General features: G+C 39.1%; 1 protein-coding gene across 1 annotated transcript; it reads right to left on the reverse strand.

Moving 5' to 3' along the window:
- Window positions 1–1,028: 1,028 nt before the first annotated feature.
- Window positions 1,029–13,202, reverse strand: LOC113525490 (B-cell receptor CD22-like). The gene is made up of 5 exons (XM_053233245.1): window positions 13,155–13,202; window positions 12,806–13,049; window positions 4,202–4,474; window positions 3,735–4,079; window positions 1,029–1,330 (listed from the first exon to the last, which is right to left on the reverse strand). The coding sequence occupies exons 1-5, from the start codon at window positions 13,200–13,202 to the stop codon at window positions 1,029–1,031; spliced, it is 1,212 nt and encodes a 403-aa protein (XP_053089220.1).
- Between the last annotated feature and the right edge of the window lie 4,960 nt (window positions 13,203–18,162).

Below are 18,162 nucleotides of genomic sequence, written 5' to 3' on the forward strand. Positions count from 1 at the left end.
GTAAAAAGTTATTTGTTTCATTTCAGAGTTTATTCCAGGTGTTTATGGCAGAAAAGCAACCAAACTGCATTTGATCTCATCCTAAACACAGTTTAAAGGGTGTTTGTTTTAAGGCTTATGAATGACAGTGAAGTGACAAGTGACAGAGCTTCAGGAAAAGATGTGTTAGAAAATGAACATCATTCATTCAGTCATCTTCAGTAACTGCAAAATGTAGGTCAGAGATTCATCAATTATTACAAACAATTTATTAACATTTCCTTTTGTGTTATTAAAATGCTACCTCTTCCTTTTAAAACCTAAATTATACAGATTATCTAACGCCTGTTACTATGATGGATAAGTCAGCACATCTACTTATGAAATACACTTCTGCACTATTTTTAGTATTTTTACTTAATAATGTACATTATTAGTGAAGTTAAAATGTAACTCCACTTGAAGCTTCTGTCACATGTAAATTCACCCTCAGACCTCAGCAGAAACAGATGTTGTGTTTTACATCATATTCTACTTACATTTAAATCTTACTGTAAGTACATTTTAGAACAAGTGCTTTAACACTCAAATGTGGATTTTTGCTTTTAAAATGAGAATAATGAGTCAAATACTTTCTACTTTTCCTAAGGTGAAAATGTTTTTCTTGCACTAAGTAAAGTTATTATGCTCATTATGTGAAACGTAGTGAAAGAGTTCTTACCTCGAGCTCTGTAACATTTGACCAGCAGAATGATGGTCACCAGCAGATACGGAGAGGCCGTCACTACACTACTGATCAGCATGAGCACTGAGAATGGAGCGTCTACACCTGATGGACCCGACGGTTCTACACCTGATGGACCTGACGCTGAATGAAATAATCATTATAATAACACATTATTAATGATGAAGTGTTTGTTTTAGCTAAACCTGCTGTACAAATGCATAAATAAATTCTCACTAGTGCACACATACAACAGGCCATGCACAAATATCATAATGTACATGAACATAAACTAATCACTATTAGTTACAATACAATAAGGTGTTTAACACATTAAGTCACAGTTGTACTTAAATTCATCTTTAAATGGATTCTCACCTCTGACTAAGATCCAGCTTTTCAGTGACTCTCCTCTCTCTGGGTGTTTACAGTGGTAGAAACCTTCATCTGACTTTGAGACAGTTTGGATGATCATCTCTCCTGTAGCCTGTGTCTGGAGAACTGATCCATCTTTATAGAAATCAGCTCGGAGGTTTGAGGGCTTTGTGAAGTGATATAAACAGTGTAGAGTCAGAGGATGTCCCTCAGTCACAGGATGGACAGGACTCTCCAGGATCACATCACCATCTAGAACAGAGGAAATTACATTTACAGCTTAATATGATTCCAATAAGGAAACCCACACACTACAAGTTGTGTGTAGATAATATAATTTTTTCCCCCTGTTTTAATGTGTTGGATTAAAAAAAACCTTAAGCTGTATCTGAATTATGGCTGAGAAAAAAAGACGTCTTTGTCTTCTTGACCAATTTTTCCCAGTTGGAAACTCTTGGTGTTCTGAATATCTTGTGATTAAACATTTCCCTTTTCTTTTAACAGTAAACACACTACATGAAGACTCACCATGCACTGTGATGTTGACAGGATTACTGTTTTCTCCAGATTCAGACTCACACCAGTAAACTCCAGTGTGGGATGTGGAGGGGAAGCTGATTTTACATGTACATCCTGTAACTGATCCCCACCGTGAACAATCTAACACTCCCTCACTGTGTGTGTATCGAATCACTGTCCATCCAGTAGAGTTACTCTGGTCCTCACAGCTCAGTGAGAGAGAGTCTTTAGTAAAGTGTTGAGTTCTGTTGGGATTGATGATCAGAGAGACTGGAGGAGATTCACCTTAAACAGAGAAGAAATCCAAGTAAATAAGAATAAGTGCAATATGCAATACAACGAGGATACAAGAAATTATGTTTATTAATCTGGTAATCAAAGCCACAGTCCATAGCATGGGTCATAACACAGACAGGTTTAACACCGGATAATCCATAATCATAAATGCTGTAAAAAGTCAAAGGTCAAAACCAAGAAACAAAATCAAAACTGGGACTAGGTATAAGGAAAGTCTTGCAATTGCTGCAGGCACAAAAAGCGGCAAAGACACACAGAGCAACACAGAGGATATAAATACAAAAAGTGTTTAAGGTGAAACTAGGAATAGGTGCACACAATCAGGGCATCACATCAACATCACATGACCACCAGAGGTCACTGTTATCTCAGTATTAGCCTAGCTCTAGCACACCACCTTCTGGTCACTTCCTCATTGTAGATTACATCACGCCAGCACATGCATTTGCACAATGTAAAGTTCAGAGCCATGTTTAGTTTGTGATTGCCATTGCCGTGTTTAGACCCTTTGCTTTTGATTACTCTTTTCGATTTTCCCTCTGGTATCTTATATTGTACTTTACTGTGTTTGACCCTTGCCTGTTTTACAGCTCTGCTATTTGTATTGTGTTTATTAACAGTGTAACATAATGACATCATCTGTATCAGCAACTGTGTAGTCAGGGTCTGAATTTAACTTGTTCCTCCACCTGCCAATTTGATTTTTTTTTTTTTCGGCCACTCAAAATTTCTACCAGCCACCTCACAAAAACAGAAACTACCAACATTGTTTTAAATGATATAATCCATATAAATAAAAAGTCATTTTTTAAATTAATATTTTAATGTAATCGTAAAAAGTCACACACATTCATTGAATTAGAATAAGTTTCCCTGTACATGCAATAACGTGCATGTATGCACTGGATTGCATGTATGTATGGATCGTTCTACTAAAAATGAAAATTCTGTCATTATTTACTCATCTTTAAGTTGTATAACTTTCTTTCTTCAGTGGAACACAAAAGGAGATGTCAGGCAGAATATCAGCCTCAGTCACCATTTACTTTCATTGTATGAAAAGCTGTTAGGTGGGAGTTATTTTAACGACGCAACAGACAATTAGCCAATTTCACACTTCTGGGTTTTTGTGGCATTCTGGGTTTTAAGTGACGTTTAATGTTTGTACAGCCAGTGGTAATCACGAACATTAAGGGTGGAACGAGTACAACTAAACAATGCAAATTTACATATCTAGTTTTGTAAGCCCTACTTGTGCGAGAAATGTACCTGCCAATGTGACGGATGATCAGACAATTTTACACACCACTACCGACAATTCATCCGCATATTTCATATCCTGTGTGTAGTACTCCTAAAATATGTGTTTGTATTCGTGTTTAAACCTGAAGTAGGCATGATCTTGTCTTTCTGGCAAGCTTTCTGAAAACAAACAAAACAACCTGAGAATATTGTGCCTCCCATTAACAACATCTTTGTACAGTGTATGTTTATAACACATTATCTGTTCATTCCAGATAATATATTCATATTCAGTTACATGTTTACGGTTGACCTGCTCTGGCTTTCTGGCTTTTATATTAAAATCACCATGCCCATATGTCCTTAATCATCTCCTTACTCATTTTTGTTTTGAGGAAAATAAACCAATGGCTAGATGAAGGGCGGAGACAGCACAAAAAGACAGCACATGGCTTTTGTCACCAGTGTCACAAAGGGAAAAAACTCTACCAACACTTAGGTGTATTTAACTGCCTTATACGTATTAATAAATAAATGTTGGATGAATCACTTCTTACAGTCACACATCCACATCCTACACTATTTAACCTAAACCTACTTTCCTCACCAGTGATCCATAGTGGCTGTGGATTGCTGTACTGTGTGTGAAAGGCTGGTTCTCCTCTCTCTCCTCTGCACATATAAACTCCTGTGTGATTCAGAGCAGCAGGTCTGAGAGTGTAGTTGCCTCCAGATCCTCTGCTGCTGTCTGAGAGGAGCTCCACATACATGATATAGCCACGATTATGTTTTATTTGAGTTAAGCCGTCTCTGTAGGGAACAGTTGTGTACCAGCTGAATGTCCAGTCTGTAGAGGAGTCTGTAACCTCACAGCTTAGAGTCACTGAGTCTCCTTCAGTCAGCCAGCTCTGTGGAGATACACTCAGTACTGCCCGTGGTCTCTCTGTTACACAGGAAATACAAAATGATTCATTTGTAGATTTATTTAATACACAGTAAGAAGCTTTTGAATGAAAGTCTAATTGTACATTTTCATGTGTCCCCAAAAAACCCTCACACACTCACCTGATACAGTCAGTGTAACAGCATCACTGAAGTGTGAGGAGCGTGAGCCTCTTCTCTCTGCTCCTCTACAGGTGTAGTTACCTGTGTGGGTCACTTCAACACTACTGATCCTGTACACCTGTTCACTACTGACACGACTGTGTGAAGCATCTTTATACCAGCTGTACTGCCAGCTAGAGACACTTTCATCCTGTATGTCACATCTCAGAGTGACGGCGTCTCCACTGAACACCGGTTTATCAGGATTTATGGATGCCACTGGTTTAGGTATTGCTGTGGAAAAAAAAATAGAGCATCTAATCTGTCATGATGAATTTGTTATCATGCATATATAAAGATGATTTAAGAATTGTGGGAAACAGTAAGGAATAGTTACAAATAATTACTAATTTACTAATTTCACTAAAATGTTAAGTGTAACTACTATTTGAGTTTAAGTCATTTTTACAACTAAATTGATTTCACAAAAATGTCTTCATTATTAAAACAGTCTCAGTGTGACTCAACAGATCTCGCAGCAACAATAGTTGAAGAAGAATTTGCAAAAATTAACAGAAATGAAAAATTGTGATTAAGATTAGATCTTGAGCTGGGTACAGGTGTACTATTTTTATATTTAAACACATTTGATATATATTATTTGTAACTACTTATTATTTATATTACACACTGTGTTGGATTATTTTCTATTTTTCACATGATTATGTAATGAAAGATGTGATGTTTTTGTCATGATGTTTTTTCCTTGTTCATGTTTTTCTCTTATTTTAGCCTTGGACATTATCTATATGTTGTCTTAGTTTGCGTAATAAACCATCTCTTTATTATACCCTGGCTCTTTGTCTCCTAATTCTTCAGTCATCTTACTTTAGATGAAACTGCAGTTGATGGTTATCCAGAAAGAGTTACAACAACTCTAATAAAGTGAAGATGATTTCTTACAGTTTCACATATTTCAGTTCTCATATTTCATTTGTCATTGAACGACATCACACTTTTTATCGGTTTGTAGTTACTTTTAATGTTGTGGAGCATGTACATAACAAGTGTGCCCCTGTTTTCACTTGCATTATAGCAGCTATAAAACAGACATTCCCTCATCAGCCTTGATTTGTTTCACTGTCTTTTAGTTAACAAGGGGAAAAAAATGTAGCTTGTCATTTTACAGAGAAACCACAAAACATAAACCCCTCTGCCCTTGTCAGGAAAAAAAAAAAAAAAAAAAAACAACAACTTAAACTACAGCTCTACCTCTGACTGTGAAACTGCTTACTTCTTTCCTAATTTAAAATTAAGTAAAATAAACTTATCCTTACAGAAAACTCAATAACGACTAATTTTTTGTTAAATAACAAGTTGTAATCTCTTTATTATCAGGCTTAGATTATCTTATTATGTCATACAATAATGAGTTCACTGTTAGAGCTGTTGTTATATACAGGTATAAACATCTTTATGAGAGATTAGGAATGTGTTTATTTGTCTTGTCATCATCACTGAGTGGTTTATTTTATTCAATTATTTGCTAAAGTAGTTTTAACATCTCTATTCCCTAGTCTGTATCTCAAATATGCTATATATAACTCTAGCTGATAAACAAACACTCAAATGTTTTACTTACCTTACTTAGCCTTGTTAGAGCTCATTGGCCATAAATGACAAAATGTACTTATGTTTTTTTTTTTGTTTCATAAATTTAGACTCGCTGGCATATTGTTAGACATAACAGGTTGCAAACTGTATGGTTTCACATAGTTGTTAGAGAGCTACATGTTGTAGTGAAACAGACATAAACCTAATCAATTCAGTTTGTAATCAGATCCCAGCCATCAAAATGTCTGTGATGCTCCTGAGCTGTCAAATCATCATCAAAACAGAGAAGAGCGCTTACACACTGTACAGACAACAGCGGACCAAGTTATAAAATATTTACATGTCCTAATAGAAAGACATTCATAACACAAAATATAGTCAACAGAACAGTGAGTGAATGAATCAGTGATTATTTCTCTGTTGATATTAGCATGAACAGAGATCAGTGGAGTAAAGAGATGATGATGAGGCTTGTGTTTAAATGCCATGAGTAACTTTTACTTCAGCTGATGAGAGAGACTGATGTGGATGTTTCTAGTAATCATAGGAAGAACTCATTTACCATTGTAAACATATCATTCTTTAATATTTGGTATTAAAGTTTTTCTATCAGTAGATTAGGTCATAAATGAAGTAGAAGGAGGCACGGCATCTTTCAGTGGAACTCAGTTACTGACAGTTCAACATCCAAAATCTCAAACTAACAAGGTTTTAAGAACAAAAACAAAACCACAGACTCACCTTCTACAGTCAGTGTAACAGCATCACTGATCTCTGAAAACTGCCCCCTGCAGGTGTAGTAACCACTGTCAGAGTTTGTAGCAAACTGGATATTGATGAATGAATTGCCTCCATATTCATTGAGTCTGGTATTATCTTTAAACCAGCTGTATGGCCACGCAGTGTCTCCTTCCAGTTCATAACATCTGAGAGTAACAGTCTCTCCAAAGAACACGTGTGTATCAGGTGTTATGGACAGAAGAGCTTTAGGATTCTGTATACAACATTCTGTTAAAAAATGTACATAAAGTAATTCCCAAGTGGACAGAGGACATTTTAAACAACACTATGAACAATTTAATTAGACATAAACTAGGGATGCATCAATGCCATTTTTTTTCAGACCGAGTATGAGTCCTTGATACAGAAACTGAAGTTAGTTTCTGTTGTTATAGAAAAAATAATATACTCTGGGGTGGTGTGATATGTCCTGATGTGAAGCAGAGGGGTCTGGATTATACTTGGCGCCCTCAGAAGCAGCGGCACACTCGCTCTGTATATAATGTACATTAAGAATATTTAAAAACGACATTCGCTAGATGGCACGTCGGAGCCAAAACATCCCTGTCCATCAGGCTTCCAAGTCAAACTCTAAAATGTTTAGCGATTTTTATGCACAGTGACATTAAACACACTGATGAGCTCTGTCTTTAATAAAACTTTCCGCTGCTGTTGTGATTGTCATGAGCTGTGTCTCAAATCTAAAATTCTGACCTTATATTCCAAAGTATTTACTCATCTAGAAAAATGTATGAAATTTAACTAGTGTTACCTGCCTTGGTTTAAGCCATCACTTCATTCACTAACGTTGGTTTGTATTTATATCATCAGTACAACAAGCTCTAGCTATCAAAATGAGCAATATACCGGAAAGAACTCCCTGCTGAGGGTCTAGAGGGTTTAGAAGAGTTTACAGCAGAACAGGACATGAATTTGGTACAAAACTGTCAAAAGCATCAGGAGTGCCTTGGAAAGTGAATGCTGTGTTCATGAGGCTCGACTGTAATGTTCAAAACTGTTAATCACCTCATCAACCTCATTTATTTATGACCAAATAGCTCATATAAAACACATTTATCATGAGGAAAGATTTTGGGGGAGATATCAGGGTCAACTCAATTTGTGAAAATGACAGAACACTTTTCCTGAAAATAATTGGAGTGAGATGTAACTTAAGATGGAAATTTGCCACATTTCTCATTGAGGAACATGGGAATGCACAGGGTTAAACTGTACTGCAGCCAGTCACTAGAAGGCCTCAGAGACATTTTGACTTTACTTTTGAATTCCTGTTACTATGTCCACCCATATATACAGTCATCAGCTTTGCTTTGATCATAATTTGTGAATATACAAACTGATCATTATTGTTTTGTGTCATCTGTTCATTAGTGCAACAACATACACTAAGCTTACGTCACATAGTATCACATGGCTTTGTATGTTGTTATTGGAGCATTTTTATGAGAAAGAGTAAATGAGCATTGTAATGGACCAATAACAAATTCTAGTACCAGTATTGATGCATCTCTAAAGTAGAGGGTTTATTTATGTCTAATTAAAGAACCACAGTGAAACTCATGTTAAACTATATATTCACATCTTATCTTGTATTGTTGGTCATTCTTTTCATATTTTATTAAAATCATTATTGTGAATTTACCAAAAACACAAAGTGAATAGTAATAAATAAATGAGTAACAAATTGACAAATTCTACACAAACTTTCTTAGCCCCAATACAAATAATAATAATAAAAAAACCCTACACAATATACAGAATAATCTATATATAAATTACCTTGAGCATGGGCCACTGGTACAAGTGAAACCAACACTAAAAAGGGAACAGAAACAGAGAACATGACGTAAATATGAAAATGATTCAGTCTATTCATAGAAACAGCACATTGTAGACACATTCAAATCACAAGATTCATTCTTATTCAGGAAATCTAAACTACCATGTTTAAGAAATACAAAAGTCCTTATTCTGCTCATTAATGTTTTTACTTTTGCTTTACTGCACAAAGTAATCAAACATGTAGCAAATTTTATTATTACAGTGTGATCATCTTAGCACTGGGACATAAAACCAACAGACTGTCACACTGTAACATTCAGCACATGTCACACAATAAGCTCATCACTCAGGACATTCAGACTGCAGATACAGATCTTTAACTTCTCTTTTTGTCCATACTTTTTTTTCTGCACTTCCTTCCTCTTTCCAGAAAAATCATCAACACAAGCTCAGGATTGAACTGGATACCATGGAGCTGTGAGATGGCTTCGTGCCACCCTTATAAATCAGTCTAATTAATTCTGCCCACTGTGGTCAATGATCCCAGGCTCCTGATCTCTTCAACTCCTGACTGTGACTTTGAACAGGATGAAGTGCTTACTGCAGATGAATAAATGAATGAATCCAAAATTATTGAACCTCAATTCTTAACTGAGAATTATAATTTAAACGGTGTAGATTATCCTCACTGCCAGCGTAAAGTTAACAAAACATGACCTGCAGTGTTAATGTAATTCCATGGACATGCCTCCTTCTATTACCATCATTATTATAGATGTGTGGGCAAGAGCCTGATGCATGTGGGTGATCATCAGACCGACACTCTGCTCCACCTCGCAGTCCATACTGCACACACTTCAGGCCAATTCAGACTGGATTAGTTTTATAATGTAATTATTACTAGAGTCTCTTTGGGATTTTAGTCCCATTTGAATCAGTGATGTCAGTAATTTTATATGGACTGCATGTACACACATTCAGAAAGACTATGCTATATTTCACCTGCTATAAAATGAAATCTGAACTGAGATGTTGGTAAAGATTGCATTTTATCCTGTGGGAAAAGAAGTTTTGCATTTTTTCTTCACTATAAAGACACTTCAGGAAGTGCTCAATCATTTTTAAGGTCATCCACCAAAAACAAATGAAACAAAGTACTGGCCAAGTTTAAAATGCACAACAATAAAACATATTTTGTGTCAGAGAAGCAATACTTCTGGGTATTTAGGGGAGTTACAGACAGTGGTGGCTCATCCATAGGGGAGAGCATAGGGCAGTCTATAGGGCAGAGCCCTACCATCAGCCATTCAACAAGTATTAATCTTCATAAAATCCTCATTCATGACTCCATACATTTTCAAATCCATTTAAATACTAATTACCTATTTTGAGTCACCAAAGATTAAAAAAGTCACTGTTTGACAGATATAAGCTGATGTTCCATTGATTTGCTCAGCTTCCTAAATGTTGTGCGATCACAGCCACTCAGCTTCCATAGAGTTATTATTGCACCTAGTGGTAAAAAATGAAAACTACTACAAGCACTAATAGAGGCCCATTGGAGCAAGATTTTTGCTACCCCAAAGTCTGAGAAAAAGGTGAAAAATGCCCTATTTTTTCAATACAAATTTTTTGCTAGTTTCAGGCATTTTGTATTATTTTTGAGATGTAGTTGGGCTGGAACTTTTGCTAAAACCTGTCAGTCCTGTTTAATGATATTACCTCAAACAGAGTTGAGCTGCTAGACTGTAGACTTGGTGACTATGTTCTTGACTTAGCTGTCTATTATGCAGTTAGTCTAAAATTCTGTAAAACTCTAGTAGCCTAGAGCATGAGTGTAATAGCCCCAAACAAAAAAATTAGAGGCTATTTCATTATTATTGTAATCCTGTTTCACCAAAACCTATCATTAGCCATTGCTGATTACTGAGTTCCTAGAACGAGTATGGCCTACATACAGGTTATCATCATGTCTGTAATAAGGTGCGTGTGTGTGTGTAGTTACACATGGAATTTTTAGTGTGAAGACCATGCATATGTCATGAAGACAGATCACTTATGGTGTGCAAATCAATCATATAATTACTACAGAGGGAGTTAAAACCTAAAATCACAGAACACTTTATTAGGAACACCTGCTCATTCATGCAATTATCCAGTCATCCAATCAAGTGACAGTAGCACAGTGTATAAATTGATGCAGATACAGGTGGGGTAATAGCCAGGAATTCTGGGCCCTCTGGTAGAATAGTGCAGTAGTCCTAAAAAACATACATACAGGCAAGCCCAATAGGGAAAATGTATTCTTAGAAATTTTAAGGTTTCAGATCTTCTGTGTGATTCTTGGCAGCAAAGCCCTTTCCTCATTAACTTTGTGTGCTGTCAGTTCACACCATCACAGGCTCGAAGAACAGAGACTTAAACAAGCTTGAAACAACTAATAGTACCTACTATTATCAGCATGAGCATACCCAGTAGCTAAACCGAGCTAGCTAACCTAGTTGGCTTGCTAGTTAAGCAAGCACAGCCTGCTCAACAAACATGCTACTAAATATTTCATTTAAAAGCCCCACTTCACTACCCCTTACCTTCCTCTCCTTTTCTTCTCCTTTTTTTCATTTAAGTTATGAAAAGGAGACTGTGAAAAGGAATCCAGGCCTAGAGTGGCCACAGGCTCAGCCAAACTGGCCTGAAAATAGGATACCTGGTTAAATGCATCTTGATTTTTGCTGCATAATGCAGGTGGTAGGTTCAGAATTTGGCATCAACATGAATTTATGCAATATGCAAATGTTTTCAGCTTGGAACAACAAGTTTTTAAAACAACACAATAAGCGTCAGTGGGGTTATATTTGTCCATCAGAATTGACAGTTTACAGTTACAAGTCAGTTATTGTTTCAACACATCCAACTTCACACCACCTCACCTTCTTCACTGCCAAACACATCACTGATTTAAAAAAAAAAAAAGAAGAAGCTAAACCATAACTTCCAATTTGTGTCTGCTCTCAGGCCTCTAAAACTATCACTGCCCTGTGTGTGAGTGTACAAGGCTAATGAGAAGTGTTAAGTGCATAATTACTTCTGTTATTTTTGACACAAATAAGTAAATAATGACTAATAACTAAAATAATGACTAAAAACTAGACATAGTTTGGTGTTAGTGTGTATGAGAATGAACTTACTGCACTGAGCTGCTTCCCAGCACAGACCATAATAGCAACAAAAATGCTACTGTAGGTTATAAGGTATTTTCTCTGTTTGAAGTTTCACATTTTTTTCCTGAATGTGGATGTCCTGGATATGCTCCTGTATGTCGTGTGCTTTTTCCTGGGATAGGATCCAGATTCATAGCAACCATAACCAGCATAAAGCGGTTACTGAAGATGGATTAATGATTTTATGAGTCGATCACAGCACAGCTCCTAAGTTTTTAGTTTCTTCTCATGTGAAGAATATCTGTAGTGGTCCTGTGCAAAACTGCATATGTAAGTATGCCTCCATTTGAATCAGAATCAGAATGAGCTTTATTGCCAGGTATGTTTACACATACGAGGAATTTGTTTTAGTGACAGAAGCTCCACAGTGCAACAGAATGACAGTGACAAGACAAGACACAGAAAATAAAAAGAATAATATACAAATATACAAATAGACAATGTACAAATAGCAAAAAAACAACATACAAAATAGACAATTTGTATGTACAGATTATGTGCAATTTTGTATGTACAGGTATGTTATGTGCAAATTTGAAAAGTAAATAACTATGTGTATTAAGTAAATAAATGTATGATAGTGTTGTGTGCCATGTTTTTGTCAAGTGTTCATGAGATGAATTGCCTGAAGAAAGAAACTGTTCCTGTTCCTGGCCGTTCTGGTGCTCAGTGCTCTGTAGCGTCGACCAGACGGCAACAGTTCAAAGAGGGAGTGTGCTGGATGTGAGGGGTCCAGAGTGATTTTGCCAGTTCTTTTGCTCACTCTGGACAAGTACAGTTCTTGGAGAGTGGGAAGGGTTGTACCAGTGATTCGCTCAGCAGTCCGGACTATCCTCGGTAGTCTTCTGAGATCAGATTTGGAAGCTGAGCTGAACCAGACAGTTATTGAGGTGCAGAGAACGGATTCAATGATGGCAGAGTAGAACTGTTTCAGCAGCTCCTGTGGCAGGTTGAACTTCCTCAGCTGGCGAAGGAAATACAACCTCTGCTGGGCCTTTTTAACAATGGACTCAATGTGAATGTCTCACTTCAGGTCCTGAGAGATAGTGCTGCCCAGGAACCTGAATGACTCCACTATCGTTACAGTGCTGTCCATTATGAGTGGGGGGTGTGCAGGGGGGTTCCTTCTGAAGTCAACTATCATCTCCACTGTTTTGAGCGTGTTGAACTCCAGGTTGTTAAGACTGCACCAGACAGCCAGCTCTTTTACCTCTTGTCAGACAGAAGGTAGACTCGTCATTGTCCTGAATGAGGCCAATAATCGTGGTGTCGTCTGCAAACTTTAGGAGCTTGACAGAGGGGTCTTTGGATGTGCAGTCATTGGTGTACAGGGAGAAGAGCAGTGGGGAGAGGACGCAACCCTGAGGAGCTCCAGTGCTGATTGTATGGGTGCTGGATGAGAATTTTCCCAGCTTCACTAGCTGCTGCCTGTCTGTCAGGAAGCTGTTGATCCACTGACAGATGGAGGTGGGCACGGATAGCTGGGTCAGTTTGGACAGGAGGAGGTTAGGAATGATAGTGTTGAAAGCTCAGCTGAAATCCACAAACAGGATCCTCACATAAGTCCCTGGTCTGTCTAGATGCTGTAGGATGTAGTGCAGTCCCATATTGACTGCATCATCCACAGACCTGTTTGCTCGGTAAGCAAACTGCAGGGGGTCCAGTCAAGGTCCGGTGATGTCCTTCAGATAAGCTAAAACCAGCCTTTCAAATGACTTAATGGCCACAGACGTTAGAGCCACAGGTCTGTAGTCATTAAGTCCTGAAAGTTTGGTCTTCTTAGGGACGGGGATGATGATGGAGCGTTTGAAGCAGGAAGGGACTTCGCACAGCTCCAGTGATCTGCTGAAGATCTGTGAAAAGATGGGGGCCAGCTGGTCAGCACAGGTTTTCAGACAGGCTGGTGTGACACCGTCTGGGCCTGGTGCCTTTCTTCTCTTGTTCTTTCTGAAGACCTGATGCACATTATCTTCACTGATCTGAAGTGCAGGAGTCGGGGAGAGGGGGGTTGCTGGAGGTGCTAATGGTGTTTTTTCAAACCTGCAATAAAACTCATTCAGATCGACTGCCAGTTGTTGATTCTCCACGGTGCTGGGGGATGGTGTCTTGTAGTTGGTGATGTCTTTCAAGCCTTTCCACACTGATGCGGGGTCACTGGAAGAGAATTGGTTCCTTAGCTTTCCAGAATAATTCTTCTTTGCCACTCTGATCTCTTTTTCCAGTGTGTATTTGGCCTGTTTATACAAGACACTGTCCTCATTCCTGTAAGCATCTTCTTTGGCCTGACGGAGCTGTCTGAGTTTTGCAGTGAACCATGGTTTGTCATTGTTGTATGTTAGTTAGGTCCTGGTAGGAATGCACGTCTTCACAGAAACTGACATAGGATGTTACAGTTTCTGTGAGCTCGTCCAGGTCTTTGGCAGCAGTTTCAAAAACACTCCAATCAGTGCATTCGAAGCAGGCTTGTAAATCCCACTCTGCTTCATTAGTCCATTTTTTACAGTCCTTAATACAGGTTTTGTCATTTTCCCCTTTGTATGTGGGTTTTATTAATAAGGCATGAGAGGAGACCACTGTGCTTATTAGTCATTTTTTAATGCCACCACCGAAAAACACCTATGCAGGATGTAACAACTTGCCTCCTTAAACTTTGTAACACTGCCCTCCAGTGGGACGTTGATGTGATAGCATCAATAATCACAGACGTAGTTACTTTAATAGCCTATATGCACCCGCATATACTACATTCCCCTTTTTTAGGACATTTAAGAGAAAATGCAGGAAAAGAAAAATACTCATTCACCAACATGTAATAAACAAGTATGACCACTCAATTATTGTACAGTTCAAAACAACTGGAATAATAAACTGCACCTGCTTACATGTTTACTTGTCTTTCAACCGATACACTCAAAACACAAACATAATTTATTTTCTAACTTCCTTTTTTTTCATCTCCTTCTTAGCCCATTTCGAAATCACTGAATCTAATTGGCTTCTTTACAAACCTCCCACTCCTAGTACAATATCCTTGCTCAGTGTTTTCAGCCACCACAGTTTGATCTTGCACATTGTCCTTCTGGACTGACCGTTCTGTGTCAGCTCCTTCAGCTTCCTCCGCAACACCTTGTAGAGCTTTTTCTTTGCTTGCATGCAAGTGTCTCCTATTTCTCCTGTATGTCTGACCAGAATCCGTCACAATGTTGTAGGAACGTGGCTCCGGCCTTTGTCCTGTCACCGTTGCCGGTTTCCAACCCTGTGATGTTTCCACCCTAACGACTGATCCCGGCTGAATCACAGGCAGAGGTTTGGCATGTTGGTTGTAGTAATGTGCTTGCCTCTGCTGTTGGTGTTCCTTTTCTTTACATCTTTAGGGTGCTTTGGTTTTAGAGCCCCATTGGCTATTGGGAGAGTGCTGAGCAACACCTGGCCCATGAGCATTTCAGCTGGTGAGTATCCCAGACCAGTCACCGGGGTGTTTCTCAGTGCTAGAAGTGCAAGATGTGGATCCGTCTGAGCTTGCTCAGCTTTCTTTAGCATTAGCTTGACTGTTTTTATGGACCACTCTGCCATCCCGTTAGACTGTGGGTATCCTGGGCTTGAATATTTCCAGTTTATGCCCCAGTCTTTTGCAAACTGACGCACCTCTGCACTAGCAAACGGCACATGATCACTTATAATCTCCTTGGGTATGCCATGCCTAGCAAATATTGCTTTCAGTTTCCCCACTACTGTGTGTGCGGCTTTGTCAGGAATCTGTTGAACTTCTGTGTATTTTGAAAAGTAATCAACAATAAGGAGAAATGACCGACCTTTGAGCTTGAATATATCCACACCCAACTTGTACCATGGAAGCTCTGGCAGTTCATGGGGTTTCAATGGCTCTTTTTGGTTCTTTGGCATTAGCTGCTGGCACACTGTACATCTTTCGACCATGTTCTGGATCTCTGTAGACATGCCTGGCCAGTACAAGTATCTCCTTGCATGTTCCTTGGTGCATTGTACTCCTTGATGAGCTACATGCAGTCTTTCCAGTATTACTAGCCGCATCCCTCTTGGGATGATGAATTTGTCATTTGTCATTATCAATCCGTCACAGATTCTTATTGTGTCTTTGATGGGCCAGTAACTCCTCAGATCTTTGTCGAGCTGTTTCTTGTGGACAGGCCATCCTCGCTGGTGCACTTCTCTTAGCTTTGAAGATGTTTCATCTGCTTTTGTCTCTGACTTGAGCCTTTCAAGCATTTCAGTGCCCATGGCCTCAGGGGATTCCATAGCATAAACTACTCTTTCCTCACCATCCATGTTTTCGTCATGCAGTCTGGCCCCAGACAGAAATGCCCTAGACAGGGCGTCGGCTATGAGCATGTCTTTTCCTGCGGTGTAGCTCACCTGCAGATTGTAATGCTGCAACTGCAGAAGCATTCTTTGCAGACGGGCTGGAGCTTGACTCAGAGGCTTTGTGAAAATTGCCTTCAGCGGCTTGTGATCAGAATGTACAATCACAGATGCTCCAAAAACATACTGATGGAATTTACGTGCGGCAAAAACCACTGCGCATAATTGCGCTCAGTATCTGTCAGTGCTCTTGAGGCATATGCGACTGGGCGTTCCTGTTGCAGTAAACATGCACCGAGGCCGTCTTTTGATGCGTCAGCTTGAAGCACAATTTGCTGGTTCGGGTCAAAAAACCTTAACACGGGAGCCTCAGTGAGTGCTTTTTTTAAGCTGTCTAGTGCTGCATCATGCTCAGTCTTTTCTCAGCAACTGTCTTAATGGAGCAGTCAAAACTGCTTCATTCCTTATGTACTGTGACAAGTATTTTGTCATGCCCAGCAGTCTCTGTAGGCCTTTTTGTCTTCTGGAGCGGGCATATTGACAATTGCTTCTACCTTTTCACTATCCGGTTGAACGCCATCTGCACTTATTATCTGGCCCATGTATCTCACTTTTGTGACTTTGTACTGTATTTTGTCCGCATTGAACTTGATGTTCAGTTCTTTGGCTCTGTCCATCACTTTGTGCAGAATTTCTGTGTGTTCCCTCTCATCAACCGCTGCAATGATCACATCACCGGCAATCACATGCACACTACTTATGTCACCAAAGGCTTCACTGTTCTTTTGCTGGAACACCTCACTGGAGGATTTTAGGCCAAATGGAAGACGTTTGAACCTGAAGCGTCCCCAAGGTGTGTTAAAAGTACACAGCAATGATGAAGCTTTGTCTAGCTTAATCTGCCAGTACCCATCCTTTTTGTCCAAAATCGTGAACAGTTTGTTACCAGCCAGTTTGCTCTGTACATCCTCTGGTGTTGGTATGGAGTAGTGCTGGCATCTGATTACCCTATTTAGTTCATGAGGATCAAGACATAGTCTAAGCGAGCCATTTTTCTTTTCAGTTACCACCAGACTGTTTCTTTTAGTCTGTCCATTATGGCCAGGGGAATCTTTCTACATCCATGAACCACTGGAGGAACCTCTGGATCAACGTATATGTGATGCTCACCTGGGAATTCTCCAAGCCCTTGGAACACCTCTGGATATTGCTTCACCAGTTCATCTTTTGTAGCAGGCATGGTTGCTCTCACCTGCTCAATATGCTTGACCAGATTCAGTTGTTCACATGCAGCTCTGCCCAGTATTGGTGGTGTTGACTGTTCCGTAACAAAGAACAACAGCCTTGATTCCTTTTGTCCCTTGTGGCACTTCAGGAATGAATAACCAGCCGGTTTGATCCTTGCCCCGCCATATGCCACTAGCATGGTCTCTGTGGGTTTGAGTATGACATCACCAGGTAGCTTTCTGATTTGTTCAAGTGGCAGGACATTTGCATCACGCACCGGTGTCTAGTTTGAATTCAATAGGGATACCTCTGATAGTCATGGTTGTGTACTAAGATTCTTCATTTTTACAGATTGCATTTATCTGTGTGCACTTAAGGGTCCCCATAAACAAAATATCAATAGCTTGGAGTGTCTGCACAGATTTCATCTTGCACATTTTTGCAAAATGGTTGGCTTTGCCACAAGCTCTGCATTTAGCCCCATATGCTGAACACGATCTTGGTGCGTGTGTCTCTCCACATCTGGTACATGCTTTTGATGTGCCGCTGACTTTCTCTTTTTTGTTGTGTGACGGTGTGGCTTTAAAGGGCTTGTTTTCGTGTTTTGCTCCTTTAGTCATGTCAAATGCATGCATTTCACTTTCCTTTTTCGCTGATGCCATTATGTTTATTCTTTCCTTGGCAATCTGAGATGCTCTGCATATGTCTATGGCCTTTTGTAGTGTCAGATTTGGTTCTCTCAGCAGTTTTTCTATCACACTTTTGTCTGTCACACTAAAGACAATTTTGTCTCTTATCATATCATCCTCTGACACTCCAAATTCACAGTTTTTGCTTTTTTTGTCTGAGTTCTGTAACAAACTTATCAATCTGCATTGGCTCATGCATCATGCATGTCCAGAACTGATGTCTCTCAAACACCACATTATTTTTAGGTGTGCAGTAGTTTCTGAAAGTTTCCAAAATCTTGTCAACAGTCACTTCTTCTGGTGCTTCTTTTGC

The sequence above is a fragment of the Pangasianodon hypophthalmus genome, chromosome 4 (genome assembly GCF_027358585.1).
Source record: "Pangasianodon hypophthalmus isolate fPanHyp1 chromosome 4, fPanHyp1.pri, whole genome shotgun sequence".
Taxonomy (NCBI): Eukaryota; Metazoa; Chordata; class Actinopteri; order Siluriformes; family Pangasiidae; genus Pangasianodon; species Pangasianodon hypophthalmus.

Coding starts and splice junctions, on each gene's coding strand:
- LOC113525490 (XM_053233245.1), bottom strand. CDS start 13,202: ATGGGACTGCACTACATCCTACAGCATCTAGACAGACCAGGGACTTAT. Junction 4,080..4,201: donor TGTTACACTGACTGTATCAG/GTGAGTGTGTGA, acceptor CCTGTGTAACAG/AGAGACCACGGGCAGTACTG. Junction 1,331..3,734: donor ATGGATCACTGGTGAGGAAA/GTAGGTTTAGGT, acceptor CCTCTGTTCTAG/ATGGTGATGTGATCCTGGAG.